Source organism: Hirundo rustica, chromosome 3 (assembly GCF_015227805.2).
Source record: "Hirundo rustica isolate bHirRus1 chromosome 3, bHirRus1.pri.v3, whole genome shotgun sequence".
In the NCBI taxonomy this organism is placed as follows: domain Eukaryota; kingdom Metazoa; phylum Chordata; class Aves; order Passeriformes; family Hirundinidae; genus Hirundo; species Hirundo rustica.
The window spans coordinates 2,169,304-2,184,061 of NC_053452.1; the positions used below are offsets into that span (position 1 = coordinate 2,169,304).

The following is a 14,758-nucleotide window of genomic DNA, read 5'->3' on the forward strand; positions in this document are numbered from 1 at the left end:
CTGGAAAGTGGGAGGTACTTGCAATCTGAGCATGATCCAGGGAAAGAACTGGATCCCTTCAGCCTAGAGACAGGCTTTACACAAGACTCAACTTTTATGAGCTGTTCCCCAAGAGCCCAGGAAAGCCATTACTCTTTCCCTCATCCTTGACCAGCTTCTTCTCCACCATTTTCCAGGACAGACTGAAGGGAAACCCTACGTAGGCTGAAAACTAGGTGACCAAAAAACCCTCAAAATATATTTTGTAGGGCCAACATGGTTCAATGCATCAAAAGTCACATATTTGAACAGAATCAACTTAAGGAAAGGCATAATCACAACAGCAAACGCGACTGAGGGACTTTCAGATAAAACATCTGCAGAGAAAAGTTAAATTAATTTTTTTCTTTGGGGGACGTTGAAGCAGAAAGAAATATAAGGGTCAAGACAATCGTATAAGCAGACAGTTCATCTTGGGAGTGAATAGCAAAGAAAGCACATATAAAGAAGCTTTTCCCACTGGTTTAACATTTAAATCTGACTGACAACATGAACTCTCATGTCCTCCCTCCTCTCTCTGTGCCACTCATGCTCCGTGCAGTGCTCACAGGGAATCCTCAGGAGTCCAGCGTGTGCCATGCCAGGACTGGAAGAGGGGAAGCCTTTTCAGGAGACCTACAAAAAGGAAGAACTCATGCAAGGTTGGTCTGGTTCCAGTCCAAAGAACTCCAAGCCCATTGTTATTCTGGAAGGCAGCAGATCTCCAGTAGCAATCTAAACACAGAACTGGGACTACAGATGTAGACGAGGTAGAAGAAGGAGGTCAGAGCAGATTAATAATTTACTCCTGCTCCAGAGCTGTTTAGTGACATTGGATCAGCAAAATCTTTCAAAACAAAAACATCACAATATTGCAGGTATTGCCAAATTGCAGAGAAGTTGCCTTTGCAGCGGGAAAATCCTCCTTTGAGTTGATCTTGAGCTCATTTCTGCTCCGGTGAAACATCTCAGTCCCCTGCACCGGAGCAGTGGGCTCTCAGCAGGGCTGGCAGAACCCAGGATCTGCTGGCACAAACACATCCTCAGCAGCAGAGCCAGGCAAACACCACAGGCAGCAAACAGAGCGATGTCGGTGCTGGCTCCTATCCCCTCCTGCCAGCCCTGCAAGAGGGACAAGGACCGAGAGCTGGGCACAAAAGCAGCAAACCCAAGAGTGGCAGAGAGTGGGCAGGGAGCTCCTGACTGCCAGAGCTGGCACTTTGCCTCTGGTTACTCATCTTCCCTGGAGCTGAGCCTCGAGGAATGCAGCCCCAGGGAATGCCTAACCTGATCCCAACAAGGGCTTGTGCTGGGCAGGGCAAACGGGACCCGCTTCTGCAGGCACCTGCTCACGGTGACTGTGGCTGGAAGGCACGGAGAGGATGGGCAGCAGAAGCTCAGGGGGCTCCAAGGTAGGAACACAAAGATTCAGGCACTGGGGGTTTACAGCTGATGCCATTCCCTAACGCTGCACTGATCCCAGCCTCGGGCACGTCCGAGGCCACCAGTTCCCCGAGGCTGGGTTTGGCACGGCTGCTCTCAGAGAGGCTCCTGAGGCTTGAGGGAATAAAAGCACATTCTTCCTGCTCTTTAAATCTGCCCCCTTCTTCCTTTCAGGCCAAAGATGGGACCAGACCAAGAAGCAGCAGAGCTGAAGGAGCTGGCTGCTCCTGCTGCAGTAGCACCCGTTGGTGTTTCCCCATCCACGTTTCCACGGGATACTGCATCCCAACAGCACGGTGATGCAGAGCTGTTCTCCAGGAGAAAACGGGCCTGAGCTCCTGCTGCTGCCCCTGCAGAGGCCACACTTGCCAAGGAGACACTGATCCAAGTCACAGGAACCATCACAGATCCTGCAGAGATACTTTCCCAGATCTTCTTTACAGTATGCACAACAGTGCAGGTACGAGTGATCTGCTACAGTCACAAGAGCCTTAGAAAACTGCATTTCTAGGATGATCACAGCCCTTATGTTAAAGCCAAGTGCTACAATTAAAAATAGAGCTCTGCCAGTGTTTCTACAGAAAGGGATGAGCCAAGACAAGGACCACAAAATCTGGTCTAATTCAACAGCAACCAGGCCTAATCCAGGCTGAAAGACAGCGTGCAAATAGCTGTAGTCATCAGGGAAGATTTATATTGCAAAACTGGAAATGTATTTTTAGAATTGAGCCTGGAAAGTGTCGCTTCAGAAGGAGATCAAACATGCCATGGCAGGATCCTGATGGGATTTGCAGAGCACCTTCCAACACTCAGGAGTCTCCTGAGGTGACTTCCTGTTAAACCTTGCAGAAGCCAGGCTCGTTCCTGCAGGTGTAACAAGCCCAGCAGAGCTGGGATGGGAAGGGCTCATCCCCAGCCTGCTCAGGGCCACACCAGGCACTCGTGGGGATGCTCCAACCCAGTGGCTGAGCCAAAGGAACCAGAGCACTCTGTTCTCCCCAGGAAAGCCACAGCAACCTCCCTGTCTATGCTCCTGCCAGCACCATGTGCTGCCCCACTTCTGCTTTGGGGGGAAAAAACCAAGTCAAAAAACCAAAAGGGCTTTATTAGCCAGCTGCTGCCTTCCAGCAGTGTTGAATCCACGCAATTTCCTACAAAATTAGTTCGTTAAATCACCTGCTTTACACATTGCACTGCCCAGAAGAGTGGACAGCCACCCACAAAGCAGAACACTGGCTGCTCGTTTCCAGAGGCACTTCAGCAGAGCTTCACTGAACTTTAAGGCTAGGAAAGCACCTACACTTCATGTCATTTCCCCCATTCATTCCCTTCTCAGTTCCTTATACCTGCAGAGGTCTCCCAGGGAACAGTCCTGTCCCAGCTGCTGCTTGCATCACCAGTGCTTCTCCCCAGTCCAGCCAACCTTTAAAAGCAGGTGAAGGCCACAGATCTCACCTGGAGCTGGGTCTCTGCAGCTGCAAGGGGATGCTTTAGGCTGTCACAAGTGGAACTGTGGCTGTCTTAAAGCCAGCAAGATGCCACCTCTTGCAGCACTAAAATTTGCTCAAAAGGATTGGCCCTAAAGTTCAGAGTGCTTCAGTCATCTGTTTGATTATTTTTAACCTGAAATTCACTTTGCCACTTACAGAGGACTATTGCAAAGAACAGAAGCCATGGGGAACTCAAACAGGGTACCAGAGTCAGAGGTGTTGTGGTTGGTGACTGAACTTGCTCCTCGAACTACGCAACCATTGCTATGCTGCTTTGACAGCAGGATTACCCTGTCTTAAGTGTTTGAATGCCCGGGTTCTACCCTTCTAAAAATGGGATTAACACCCAGCCTGGGTGAAGAAAAGCACAAAACAGGCAGAATGTGGGGCAGACTGAAGAGTGACCTTCGCCTAACACTCCCCAGAGACACAGCCAGTTCTGCTGAGACACCTTTGTCTCATATGTCTTTCTTTTGGGGAGTGAGGAGTGGGGTAGAAAAGTACAGTTTTAAGCCTAATGTACCATCTTTAGTGGGGCAGAGCCTTAACGAGGGCTGCATGTTGGGCATGACCCTCTCTTCCTCCCCTCTGCAGTTAGGTGTGCATGTACCCAGCTGCCCCCCTGGCTGTGCACCAGCCTCCAGCTGGGCCTCCAACACCACTTCCCATATTCCTCCTACCATCCCGTGCTCCATCTGTGCTCACAGTTCAGCTCTGTCTTACTCATGCTGCTTTGTAGCTGTCATCCTGTCCTTTTCTGGGTTTCCATGTTCCTGTAGTCAACAAGATGGGGACCAGAGAAGCGTCAATTAGATCTTGTGGAAGATGGAATCAAGAGCTCTCGTCACTTTAAAAGAGCCCAGACATTTAGTTCAGTTTTTGCTTACATTTCAGCACTTGTAACTTACTCATTTAACCGTGGTCTTTTAAACAACAATCTCACCTTTAACACAGAGTTAAATATAAAACACATTGAGAGGAAACATCTGAAAGGAGCCATTCAAAGCCATGACCAGGGAAAACGTCCAAAGTCTCTGCAGCTGCTGCTTCTCTGTGCTCTTAATCCACACGTGCAGAACAGAGGGACACACCTGAGGTGACAACAGAAGGGCCATCCCCAGCCACCTTCCCCATCTCTTGGAAACAAAGCCACGACCCCAGAATTTCTGTTTTTGAAAAGTGTTTACTCACGTAGTTTAAATAAATTAATTTGCAAATAAAAATTAAAACTACAGTATACTATACTTTGAATAAGATGATTAGAACAACTACAATACAGGGATTTCTTGCTGCATAAGTTTCATTACTTAATTCATATAATCTGGAAAATGTCAAAATCAGTTATATTTCTATGGAAAGGGAGTAACAGCAGTTACTTGTACATGACAGCTAACTGAACTTATAGTACAGGTTTCCTGACACATGCATTTCCTGAGTGAACCAAACAATATATATCACTTCTTTTTTAAAAAATGGAGAAATAATTGACAGTCAAAGTAAGTAATTCATGACATCTAAGCAACACAGGTCTCTTTAAACAAAGAAAATTTCGGAACAGCTTCGAAAGAAAAACGAAAGCTTCGCTATAAAGTACAGAAAATTGTTACTGTCAATTATACAGTACATATTAAAAAAAAAAAAAAAAAAAAAAAGGTACAAAGCTGGCCCAAAAAGCTGAACTCAATCCTAAAAAGGTCAGGCTGCCACGAAGCACAGTGGGCTGGCAGCAGAGCTGCATGTAGTGCACTGGTCTTCTCTGGTGGGTAGAGAGGGGAAGGAAGGGGAGAGCAGAGAGATCAGTAACCGGAGCCCACGGCAGCACCTCGCGCTGAGGGTCCGAGCCCAGCCCAGCCCAGCCCTCCGAGGCTGCAGGGACACAGGCACCACATCCCCGCGCCACCAGGCTCCACCTCTGCTCCAGATGTGCACCTGCAGCTGGCAGAGGGGCAAAGGCCAGGCCTGAGGTTCCCCCCAGCTGACAAACGCCTCCCACGCCGGGACCGTGGCCGGGTCACAAACCGCTCCCCACGCACGTGTCCGCGTCTCCCCTTGTCCCCTCCCACCCCCAAAACTGCAAGGGACAGAAGAAGCCTCATCTTTCTGGTCTGTGCACGTTTACCATTGGAAAAACCCTCACAAATGTCACTAATGCTAAATAAAGAGAAGTGTTAGCGTGAAGGGAGGAAAAAAAAAAAAAAAAATCCTTAATCTAGACTAAGTTGCATATTTGAAGAGTCTGGTAAATATTCTCCTCATAACCAGATCTTAAGTACACTCCTACCAAAAAGACATTTTAAGAAGTCCTTCTCAGCTACCTTTCAACACAGTTAAAGCACAACTTTATGCCGTCATAGTTTGCATTAGCTTTGTTTAAAAAGCGTTTTAACTATTCTAAGAACTCAGTATTTTAGATTAAAAGATTTTTCTACCATTTTCATCCCACGTTCTTCTCCATCCAGAGCTACTCTACACATCCAATTGCTGGATGTAACACGCTATGACCAAGCTACTCTCTAAACGTTCTAAATATTTTCAGTAATAAAGATAAATAGAAAAGAGTTAATATACACGTTATATTTTACAATGTTTGCATCCAAGCTGTAAACTAATGTTCTTTGAACTATTTACCCTCCATATACAAAAAGAATGAAACGCCTTTCAAACACTGTGGGCACGTGATTCAAAAACCATTAAACCGAAGGCATTGAAGTTCACTCTACAACACTTCCCTCACCTCTTCAGAAGTAGTTATTAACTAAAAAAAAAAAAAAAAAAAAAGCAGGAGGTCTCCCCCTATTTCTTCTATTTCCAGACTTCTCTCAATAAAGAGGGATTTAGCCGTTGTAACGAAGAGGAAAAAACAAAAAACAAAAAAACCCAAAAACAAACCCCCAAAATTTCTTCATCTTAACGCAAACCAGCAAAGCCCAGAGAATAGGAAAAAACAGTCGGTTTAAAAACGGGAATCGCTTAGCTTATCAGTCCTCGGGGGAACACCTGCGTTAGTCGAGAGGCCCTTGGAAGATGAGCCTGATGTAACCCTGCTCGCCAGCCAGCTGATGCGCGCAGAAGGGGCAGGCCGCGTGGAAAGTGTGAGTGCCGTGAGGGAGGGGGATTTGGGACCAGTAGGCAGTCGTCTTTTCCGAGCACACGTGTCCGCACGGGCTGAAGGCGTGAGTGGGCGGCCCGGCGTCCACGTAAAAGCCCGCCTCGCACCCGAGCCACAGGGGCACGTAGGGGCCCACCGAGCGGCACATGGGGCACTCGCGGTCCTTGCCGTCCCTCTCCTCTTTGTTGCCCCAGTTGTGGTAGCCGTGCACGTGGCCGCAGCTCAGGTACACCCAGGGCTGCTTCTCGTCGACCACGTCTTTCCTCTTCATGCTGGGGAAGGCCAGGGTGTTGAAGCCCACGGGGCACTGCGGCCTGGCGGCGTTGATCTCCTGCCTCAGGGCCTCCAGGTGCTTGACGGTGGGCGTGCGCGAGAGGCCCTCGGCCGTGCGCCACAGCAGCGTCGCGCCGCACAGGTCGATCAGGGAGCCGTCCTGCAGCTGGTTCGTCTCGTTCTCCACCTCGACAGGGACACAGACACACAGAGCTGTCACCCGGGGGGGGCCTCTGAAGAGGAACAACGTTGCGCTTCCACAACGCGACCGGAAGACGCGTCCGAGTTTCAAGCGGCTTCCGACCGCCTCCACGGGACACCCATGGAGAGCGCAGTCGTCGGCTTGTCTCTGCCCTCCTTTTAGTGCTTTTGGAAAAACCCCACTCCATCATCTTAGGAGATTAATGTGTGCGTTAAAATAGACCACACTGCGCCAAGAAAAGCTCCTCTCTCGTCTTAACAGCTCTCTATTCCATCCCTATAGCACTTCCGACTATGTTATTTGAAATGCCTCAAGGAGTGTCCCGAGACTGTTTTAGTCCTCCATCTGACTTTTTTCTTAAAACACCCCTTTGCACATGGCTTTCCCCTCCTCCCATTAGCACTCCTAGCTAAAATACACCACTTAAAACGTTCAATATAGCATCTCTTTTTTCCTGAAACATCCCAAGTCACACCAAACATAAATTATCTCCTGGAAATGTCTTTGGAAACAAGAGGAAGAGGGAAAGCTCAGAATACCAACATGGAAATGAATATCCAATATCATTATAACTATTCTTCATTATTCTATAAAAAAGGAAAAGTGGGCAAAGCTTAAAAGCACAAACTCACAAGGGAGAATTGGGAAAATACTTGTAAAATGTGCAGAGGCCTAGGAGAGTTTGCAGAAATGCAGAGCAGATTGGGAACTCCACTTAGGAGAGCAGCCTAGATGTGCAATTAAGTACTAGCTTGCAGATAAACTCGGTCAGTTATTCAGGTTGAGCAAGACACCTTTGTGCATGCAGACAGACACATAAAAGGCAGTGTGACTAATTGCAGAGGTGACAACTACACGGAATTCCAGCAGATTCCAGCTCTGTGCCCAAACTATAACCCTTATGGCTGCACCATTTTAGACAGGTTGCATACAACACTGGTCACTCCTCTTACCATTTTCCCCCTCTGTTGGGCTGATCTGGTTTCACGGAGGCTGAACACGTTCCCACACACAGAAATCTCTCTCCACACCCCTGGCTTGGAGTCTTCTGTGAATCCATTACGAGGATGCATAACAAGAACTCCATTTGTTGTTAGTCCATCCATTTGCCCATCTGACGTCTTCCACTTCGCAGCTTTCTCCTAAAAGGAAATTACATCAATGAGAACCTTTAATTTGGCTGAAGCGCAGTTTAGAATTAGTTTAAAAAATAAGCCTGCACTGATTTTTTTTTATTGGAACAACGAAAAAGAATTCCCTTACCCCAAGGAAAATGTTTTTTGAGGAGTCAAATCCTGCAGCATATATTCTTGCTGTAAAGGGAGGGTTACGCTCGCATATGATCCTGCAGGCAAACCTTGATATCGTGCTCTGCACAGACTGTGTATCCGAATTGCTCTGACTCCCAGGAACTGTATCTGTTACTACAAAGTCTATAGGACTCTCTGTTGAACGACCAATCTGGAAAAGTATTAGGAAAAAAAAAAAAACCAAAAAAAAAACGGTCAGAAGTTTGTCTTTGGGTGCAGGACTATTCAAATTCAAAGCAATTGAAACCAACGAAACAAAACTCATGATATTACAGTTTCAAGCATTCCTGTCCACCAGTCTATCAATTTAGGTTTGTAAAGCCTCATCTGAATTGATGAGTTTTCCTGCCCTCCAAATGATCAAAGTTATTCTGAAAGCTGGGTACAGCCAAATGAAGGAAGGAGAAATAAAACGGTGTAATTAAGTCAGTTCTGAGATGATTCCCCATTGAAGGCCTTTTCATCAGAGAGGTTACACTCAGGTCAGGCAGACCAGCTGCAGGAGCACCAAAACAGCCAGGGAACAGCAGTTAGAGGGAAGAACAGTGACATGCAGTCACTTTGTGTGCCCAGAACATTCTGAACAGTGCCAGACTAAGTCAAGGTGTAGGTGTATGAAAATCAGATTATGTGAGCTGTCTCTTCAGCTCTGGCAGGCACTGAGAAGCAGAAAACCTTTTGTGAAAGGACCAGGTACCAGGTGCTTGTGGCAGAGAGGGGCCACAGTTACACACTCAGAGCACAAGAACGTCACATCTGACTGCTATCAGGTTTTCCTGGTAGATTTTCCTCCTTTTCTGGCTTCAGGGAACCCTGAGTTTTGCAGTCCCACACAACTGTACTGAGTTTGACAGAACTGCATAGGTATCCCTGCTTTTCCAGTCAACTCATCTTGTACTTTTCCTTGCAAAGAAGAGGTATTAACCCTTTCCCAAACTTCCACAGAGCTGGGTTTCAAGCCCCCTTACACACTGCTACTCACTCACTTCCAGAGCTCTCAGGCTCTTTGAAAGTTGCTGGTTATATTAAGACTGATTAACTGCTGAGCAAGAGACTCAAAAGCTTGAGGTGCTTTTCGGTGAGGGCTGGAGAGCTTTTCATGAGACTAAAACTGCTTTGTCAGAATCCAGTTTTCTATTGCTTCTTAGGCAGGATAACCCGTGAGCACAGGGGAACTGCCTGGGGCGATTTCAGAGCAGCACACATGCCAGAGCGTGCCTGGAGAGAGAACACTCGCACAAACAATGGCTTCTGCTGCAGTGATTTCATTACAGCCCTTTTGCTCTGTTGTAAGTATTTGCAGTTGCAAAGCAGCTTCCTCCACCACTTCCCAACACCTCCTCAGATCCTGCAGTGGCGTCACAGCTAAGTGCTGTGACAGCAAAAACTCCTTGCCATGAACCAGTGGCAAAAACGAGGGGGGTAAAAAAAAAAAAAAAAACAACAAAAAACCAAACACAAGATCACAGTCTGGGAACCAGAGAGAACAAAGCACACATTAAAAAGAACCCCCAAACAAACCCCTTCCTTTTGAGAAAAACAGGAAACAATTATAAGATACGAGGGCACACCACAGCTGCAGATGTCTTTGTGGTCCCTTCTCATACACACAGGAACTGCAGCAAAGTTGTTGTGAACCACCAGCATCAGCACTAAGGCTCCTCTCTTCACATCTCCCAGTGCTTGAGACATTTCTGGGTTTGCTTAAACAAGTTCAGAGCATTTTTCGTATTAGCTGTGCCAAAAGCTTTCCTGTGTTTCCACGCTGTATTTCTTCTACCCTGTCTCCAACTGGCTGATCCCAAATCCCTTCGCAAATGCCAGAAGCAAAGTTCCAAGTGCTTAAAGAGAACTGTGCCCTTTATTCTTCATTTTGTAAGGAGGGACTAGGAGGTTCTGTGACTTGCAGACCAGCAATCAAATGCAAAACCATAATCTTGTGCATTAGTCACAAAAGCCCACAACTTTCACCTTTGCCCAAGTCTGAAAGAGAAGTATAGACCCACAGCTTTGTTCACACCTTGGGAATGAACAGAATTAAACTGCTCTGAATAATGACACAGAGAAACTTTTGGGTCTGAAGGAAAAAGCCTGCTGAGAAGATGCCTTGTTTGGAACTACCCAAAATGAGAACACACTTACACATTTACTTCACGTACCTGGAACATATCTGTGTTGCTGTCATGTGTATATTCAACTACTACTGTCTGGGCCCGAGACAAAGTGTAAGATATGCTGTGTTGGTCCTTATTACTTATTGCCTATGGAAAAATGCCAAATATTATTGAACCAGTGCACAATGATTCTACAGCATACAGCAGCAAAGCAGACAAAAAAATATATTTATATATAACACCAGCCTTCTGTGCTAATTAATGCATTAAGGCAGATGGTTGTTAATGACACACCTGCAGTTAACTTTCACAAAACCCAGTCGTGACCACTAAAAAAAAGCTGCGGGATTGATTCAGCAACAGACCAAACTGGTCTCTTTACCACATGCTGCAGCTAAATAAACACAACCAGGGCACATTATTAGTCACGTTTTGTGTTAAAGCAACACTGGCTTCAACACAAAAGGACAAAACAACCAAATGCAAAGGCTAAAACTGAATGTAACACCTTCGTGGCCATCTCAGCATGAACTTGGCCAACAGCAAAGTGAGGAGAAAAACTTAGGGACTTCATTCTAAAAACAGGATTTGATTTAATACTAAAATCAGTAATGGCTGATTTAAGATACACGGATAAAGTGGTGGTAAATAGGGTAAAATGGAGAAACTCAACACAGGTTGCAGAAGTTATAGCAAAGGTTTGAGTTTGTTAATCTAGATGCTCATTCTGCAATTACCTACTAGGAACTAACAAACACTTTTTAAAAAGTGCTGCTAAACAGCACTTACCAGACCACAACGAATTTGGAAAAATAAATGTTCTTTTCACAGATCTACTATGAATGTAGCTCTACTACAAGATTTTTGGTAGAAAAATGCTTCTGATTTCAGAACACTTTAATACCATTCCCTGAATTTAGGGTTAAGATCCTCAAGTGTCAAGGTATTCTGGGAGTCAAACACTTAACACTACCGTGGTTTCTTTAAAAGCCTGATCTTGTCACTGGCATTTTCTGAACAGCCACTAAGCATCCTCAAATTCCACTGTTCCAGTAGAAATGCTCCATTAGTTATTGAACACAATTGCACATACACTTGAATAGCTACAATATTTCACGGCAATACCTTAGTTATGATGTATCGGCATGAAATACAGTTCAACTTCAGGGCTTAAGCCCTTCCTTTTCTGCTTCTTAACGGGAACTCTGATCACAAGCCCTGCAAAACCCACTTGTCCTGATCCCTGGGGAACTCCCACCCATTGGATGGAGCACCAAGGCCACGTGGAGCTTTTGGCAAAGGATCATTTAAAAGCCAGCTGCACGTGAAGCAAAGTGCTAAAGCTGAGTGAGTGCAAAACCACAAAGTCTAGAACAGATGTCTGTACTAAGTTTGGAAGGAAAACAAAATAGAAAGTTTTTTTTATATGACTAGCCTGTGCCCAGAACATTCATGTTTCAAAACTAATTTTTTTCTTCTGGCCACGGCAAGGACTAAGCACCGAATCTTCTTTGCTGAATTGTTTCTTGCTAGCCCTGACAGATACTAAAAAACTTTGGATGAACACAAACCGTTCTTTTCACAGTCAGACACTTATGCTGTTTAAACCACTTCCTGACAGCTCTTTATATGGCACAAAGAGAAGTCAGAGAGACTTGAAGGGAGACATGGAGGTTACCTTTGCTGCTTGAGGGGTACAGGCAATGTGCACAGTGCTGGGTTTCACCCCATTTGCCTTGGGCCTTTTAAATAAAGCAAACCTACTCTTCCTTCTTCCTCTGTCTCCATTTGGGAGAGACCCATTGTACCTAGCAAAAAGCACAGAGAAAGAACAAAACCCATCATTCCTGTGTTACTTAGGTTCTCATGAGATACAAACCCACAGAAACTTTCACTCTAAGCACCAAGTGTTCTCAATTAGGATAGCGTCACTAATTACAGATTTTCAATTAATCACATTTAAATCCAAGAATTGATTAACACAGTACTGAAACATGCCCACAGGACTACAGCATAGAAAACCCTCAGACTCTTACACACAAACACTTACCCCAATACAATCAGTTCACCATATTTGACTGGTGCTTTTGATGGATGATTTTCTTGATCAGGAGAAAACATGAGCTTAGCTAGTGACTTCTTCTCAAACGTCAGGTCTCTGATCAAGAGTTGTGGCACACTTTTTTCATTATTTCCTGTAAAAATAAAATCAAAATTACGTGTAAGATAAAACACTCTACTCCAATTACACAAACTCACACACCAATCTGACACCATAGTTACAATATTTTGTGTTTTCCATGTTTTGTTTTTGCCTGAAACAGTTTTTAAAACCATATATATAAAACCACATGAATTAAGGTTGAAGTGCCTTGAAGAACTGCCAGATCACCGAAAAAATGAGTTTAAAAAATTCCACTATGGCCTTAAAACATCCACACTTGTTTCTCCTCCATGCTAATTTATAGATTAAATGATACATAGCTTCATTTATTATATTTCATTCAGCTGTTGAAAAATAGAGCCAGATAGGCATTAAAATTTAAAGAAAAAAAAAAAAAGCAAGACTAGCCCATTAGCTAGAGAAAGAGAAGTTTTCATGAGAGGTGTCTAATTCAGAGCTTTCCAAGAAGTTTCTGGATTTGCAGATGGAAGAAAGTTGCCTAACAATTTGATATGGAGCCTATCATAAAAGTTAAGGGCGTGCAGTGTGATCTCTCGTGTTTAGCCAGAGACAGAAGTGGTACAAACATCTGTTTGAAGAAGAGTTCCTGAGGGAATTCCATGTAACTCCTAATGAAAACAGTCCTGAAATGCATTTTTGACTCAGACTTCTGCTTTGAGGAACAGTTCATACTGTATTTTTTTCCAGCTGCTCATTAGTAGCATTTCCAGACACTTTTGACCTATGCAGCTCATCTCTGACCTTCCTCTGGAGAAAACCTACCCAGCAGAGCACTTCCTTGATAAAGAATAAAGCTGATGAGAGCCTGTTTGAGGCTTTCTTTAACAGAAATAAGAACATTCCCTTGGTCCTTCCAGGTGAGTTTTCATACCAACTCAAAGAGCTGCTGATCTTTTTTTAGGACTGATGGTTAACATTCTGCCTCCTGTGCAAATGCACTTTTTGACCCACACAGCACTTTTTGAATCCTGTCATCAGCTTTGATCACAACTGCGGTGCTGTTTTTCCACTTTCTTCTACCTTGGCTAGACCATGGTTATGAGCAGAAAAGATGTTATCATGCAGATTTTTATCTATCCCCATGTTGTGTTGTAAGAACAGAGAAAAGGATGTGGCAGCGCTTGACAGCCTGCTCACATTTGTTCAGAAGCTGATGCAAAGATCCCTTTATTGACCTTATCTCTACACCCTCTCCCAGGCTTTGCTCCTTCACAAGAAAAGCTCGGCCTTCAACACGCTTTCTCAAATCTACAAGTTTGTATTCTGCGTGCATATGCTGATTGCCATCTGGAGTCGGCTCACAGCGCTCTCTAAAAACTCAAGTTTGCCCCTTCGTGCTATTCCACATATTTGGGAGGGCTTCTCACTAATACAGGCAAAGACATCACATTGTCCCCAAAGCATTTGCGACAATGCCTGCAGAACACAACCAAGACAACAAATAAAAATCTTTTAGTTTCTCCTTTCAGTTCTCATCGTTTTCCAAAATCTTTTTTTCAAGTCTGGGCACTGCAGATTTCACAGCGCTCGAAACAAGTTCGCTGCAGCCTGTCTTTGTGGCCAGCACGCACGACGTTGTCACAACTGCACCCACAGAGAGATGAGTGCGTTGCAATAAACCTGATGTGCACAGCACTGCTGTGAAGTGTCTGTCCCATCTCCAGAACAGTGTCACCAAGCCATTCCTGCTGCCTGGGGAGCAGCGAGCGCTCGGCAGCTGTCCTGGTTCAAGCCTTAGGGTACCCATCTCTCAGCTGGTGCTGAAAGTGCATTTTCCTGATCCAACACTCTCCCTCTGTCACACAGCAACAGGGGCACAGGAGAGAGTCAAGGAACACAGTTTGCTCCAAAGCATCTCTGGATTGCTGACCCAAGTGCAGCAGTAACTCCCCTGGGATTGTGAGATTACTCGCTGTCGTAGGTTTTGCCTTAAGAATTCTAAAATGAGGACGTTAAAGCAAACATATCACATGAAAATGTGACCTTAAATGATGCCAGTAGCACCACACTCAATCTGTGTGTCTGTGAACACACCTCAGAGCTGCTTTACTGACCTTAATACTGAACTACATAGATCCTAGTGTTTAATTGTGCTCAGCTCTTTAGACACATTTCCCTTGTGAAGTATTTCTACTTGTGAAGCAAGTATAAATCCTCATGATTTGTCTGCATATAAAGATATCTTTTCTGTGAAGTATTTTTACAATCATCTTCAGCATTTCTTGTTTTATTTTAAGATCTTACATTATATTTGCTTGTACAGTTGTCTTCTGAAAGAACTCATCTAATCTCCTCCTCACATGATTAACCCATCTTCTGTTTGAATATTGATCTCCTCAACAGCCTCTCCCCTGCAATTCAGTCTTCTTCATGTATAACTACTTTCATCTTGGCCAACAGCTGTCCTCTGCCTTCACATTTCAAAATTCACAAGAAACACTGCCATGGAACTACAGCAGTGCCTATAAGGAAACAGCACAGGACTAGGAAACACAGTAACCTAAGATTTAAATAGTGTAACCCCATATTACATTGTTAAAGGGCTAATCCTTTCAGTTAGAGAAAGTGGCAAGGCAAAAATTTAAAATAACTTTAGCCATTAGTACAAGAACAG

General features: G+C 44.8%; 1 protein-coding gene across 5 annotated transcripts in view; it reads right to left on the bottom strand.

Moving 5' to 3' along the window:
• Positions 1-4,118: 4,118 nt before the first annotated feature.
• Positions 4,119-14,758, bottom strand: part of PELI1 (pellino E3 ubiquitin protein ligase 1) — a 41,257-nt gene continuing 30,617 nt past the window's right edge. For all 5 annotated transcript variants that reach the window (XM_040060387.1, XM_058420037.1, XM_058420036.1 and 2 more), the window contains exons 2-7: positions 12,010-12,154; positions 11,638-11,767; positions 10,005-10,106; positions 7,799-7,996; positions 7,489-7,677; positions 4,119-6,520 (exon numbers count right to left, since the gene is read on the bottom strand). In XM_040060387.1, the coding sequence (XP_039916321.1) occupies positions 5,954-6,520; positions 7,489-7,677; positions 7,799-7,996; positions 10,005-10,106; positions 11,638-11,767; positions 12,010-12,080 (1,257 nt within the window). In that variant the 5' untranslated portion in view covers positions 12,081-12,154 and the 3' untranslated portion in view covers positions 4,119-5,953. The remainder of the gene's footprint in view (positions 6,521-7,488; positions 7,678-7,798; positions 7,997-10,004; positions 10,107-11,637; positions 11,768-12,009; positions 12,155-14,758) is intronic.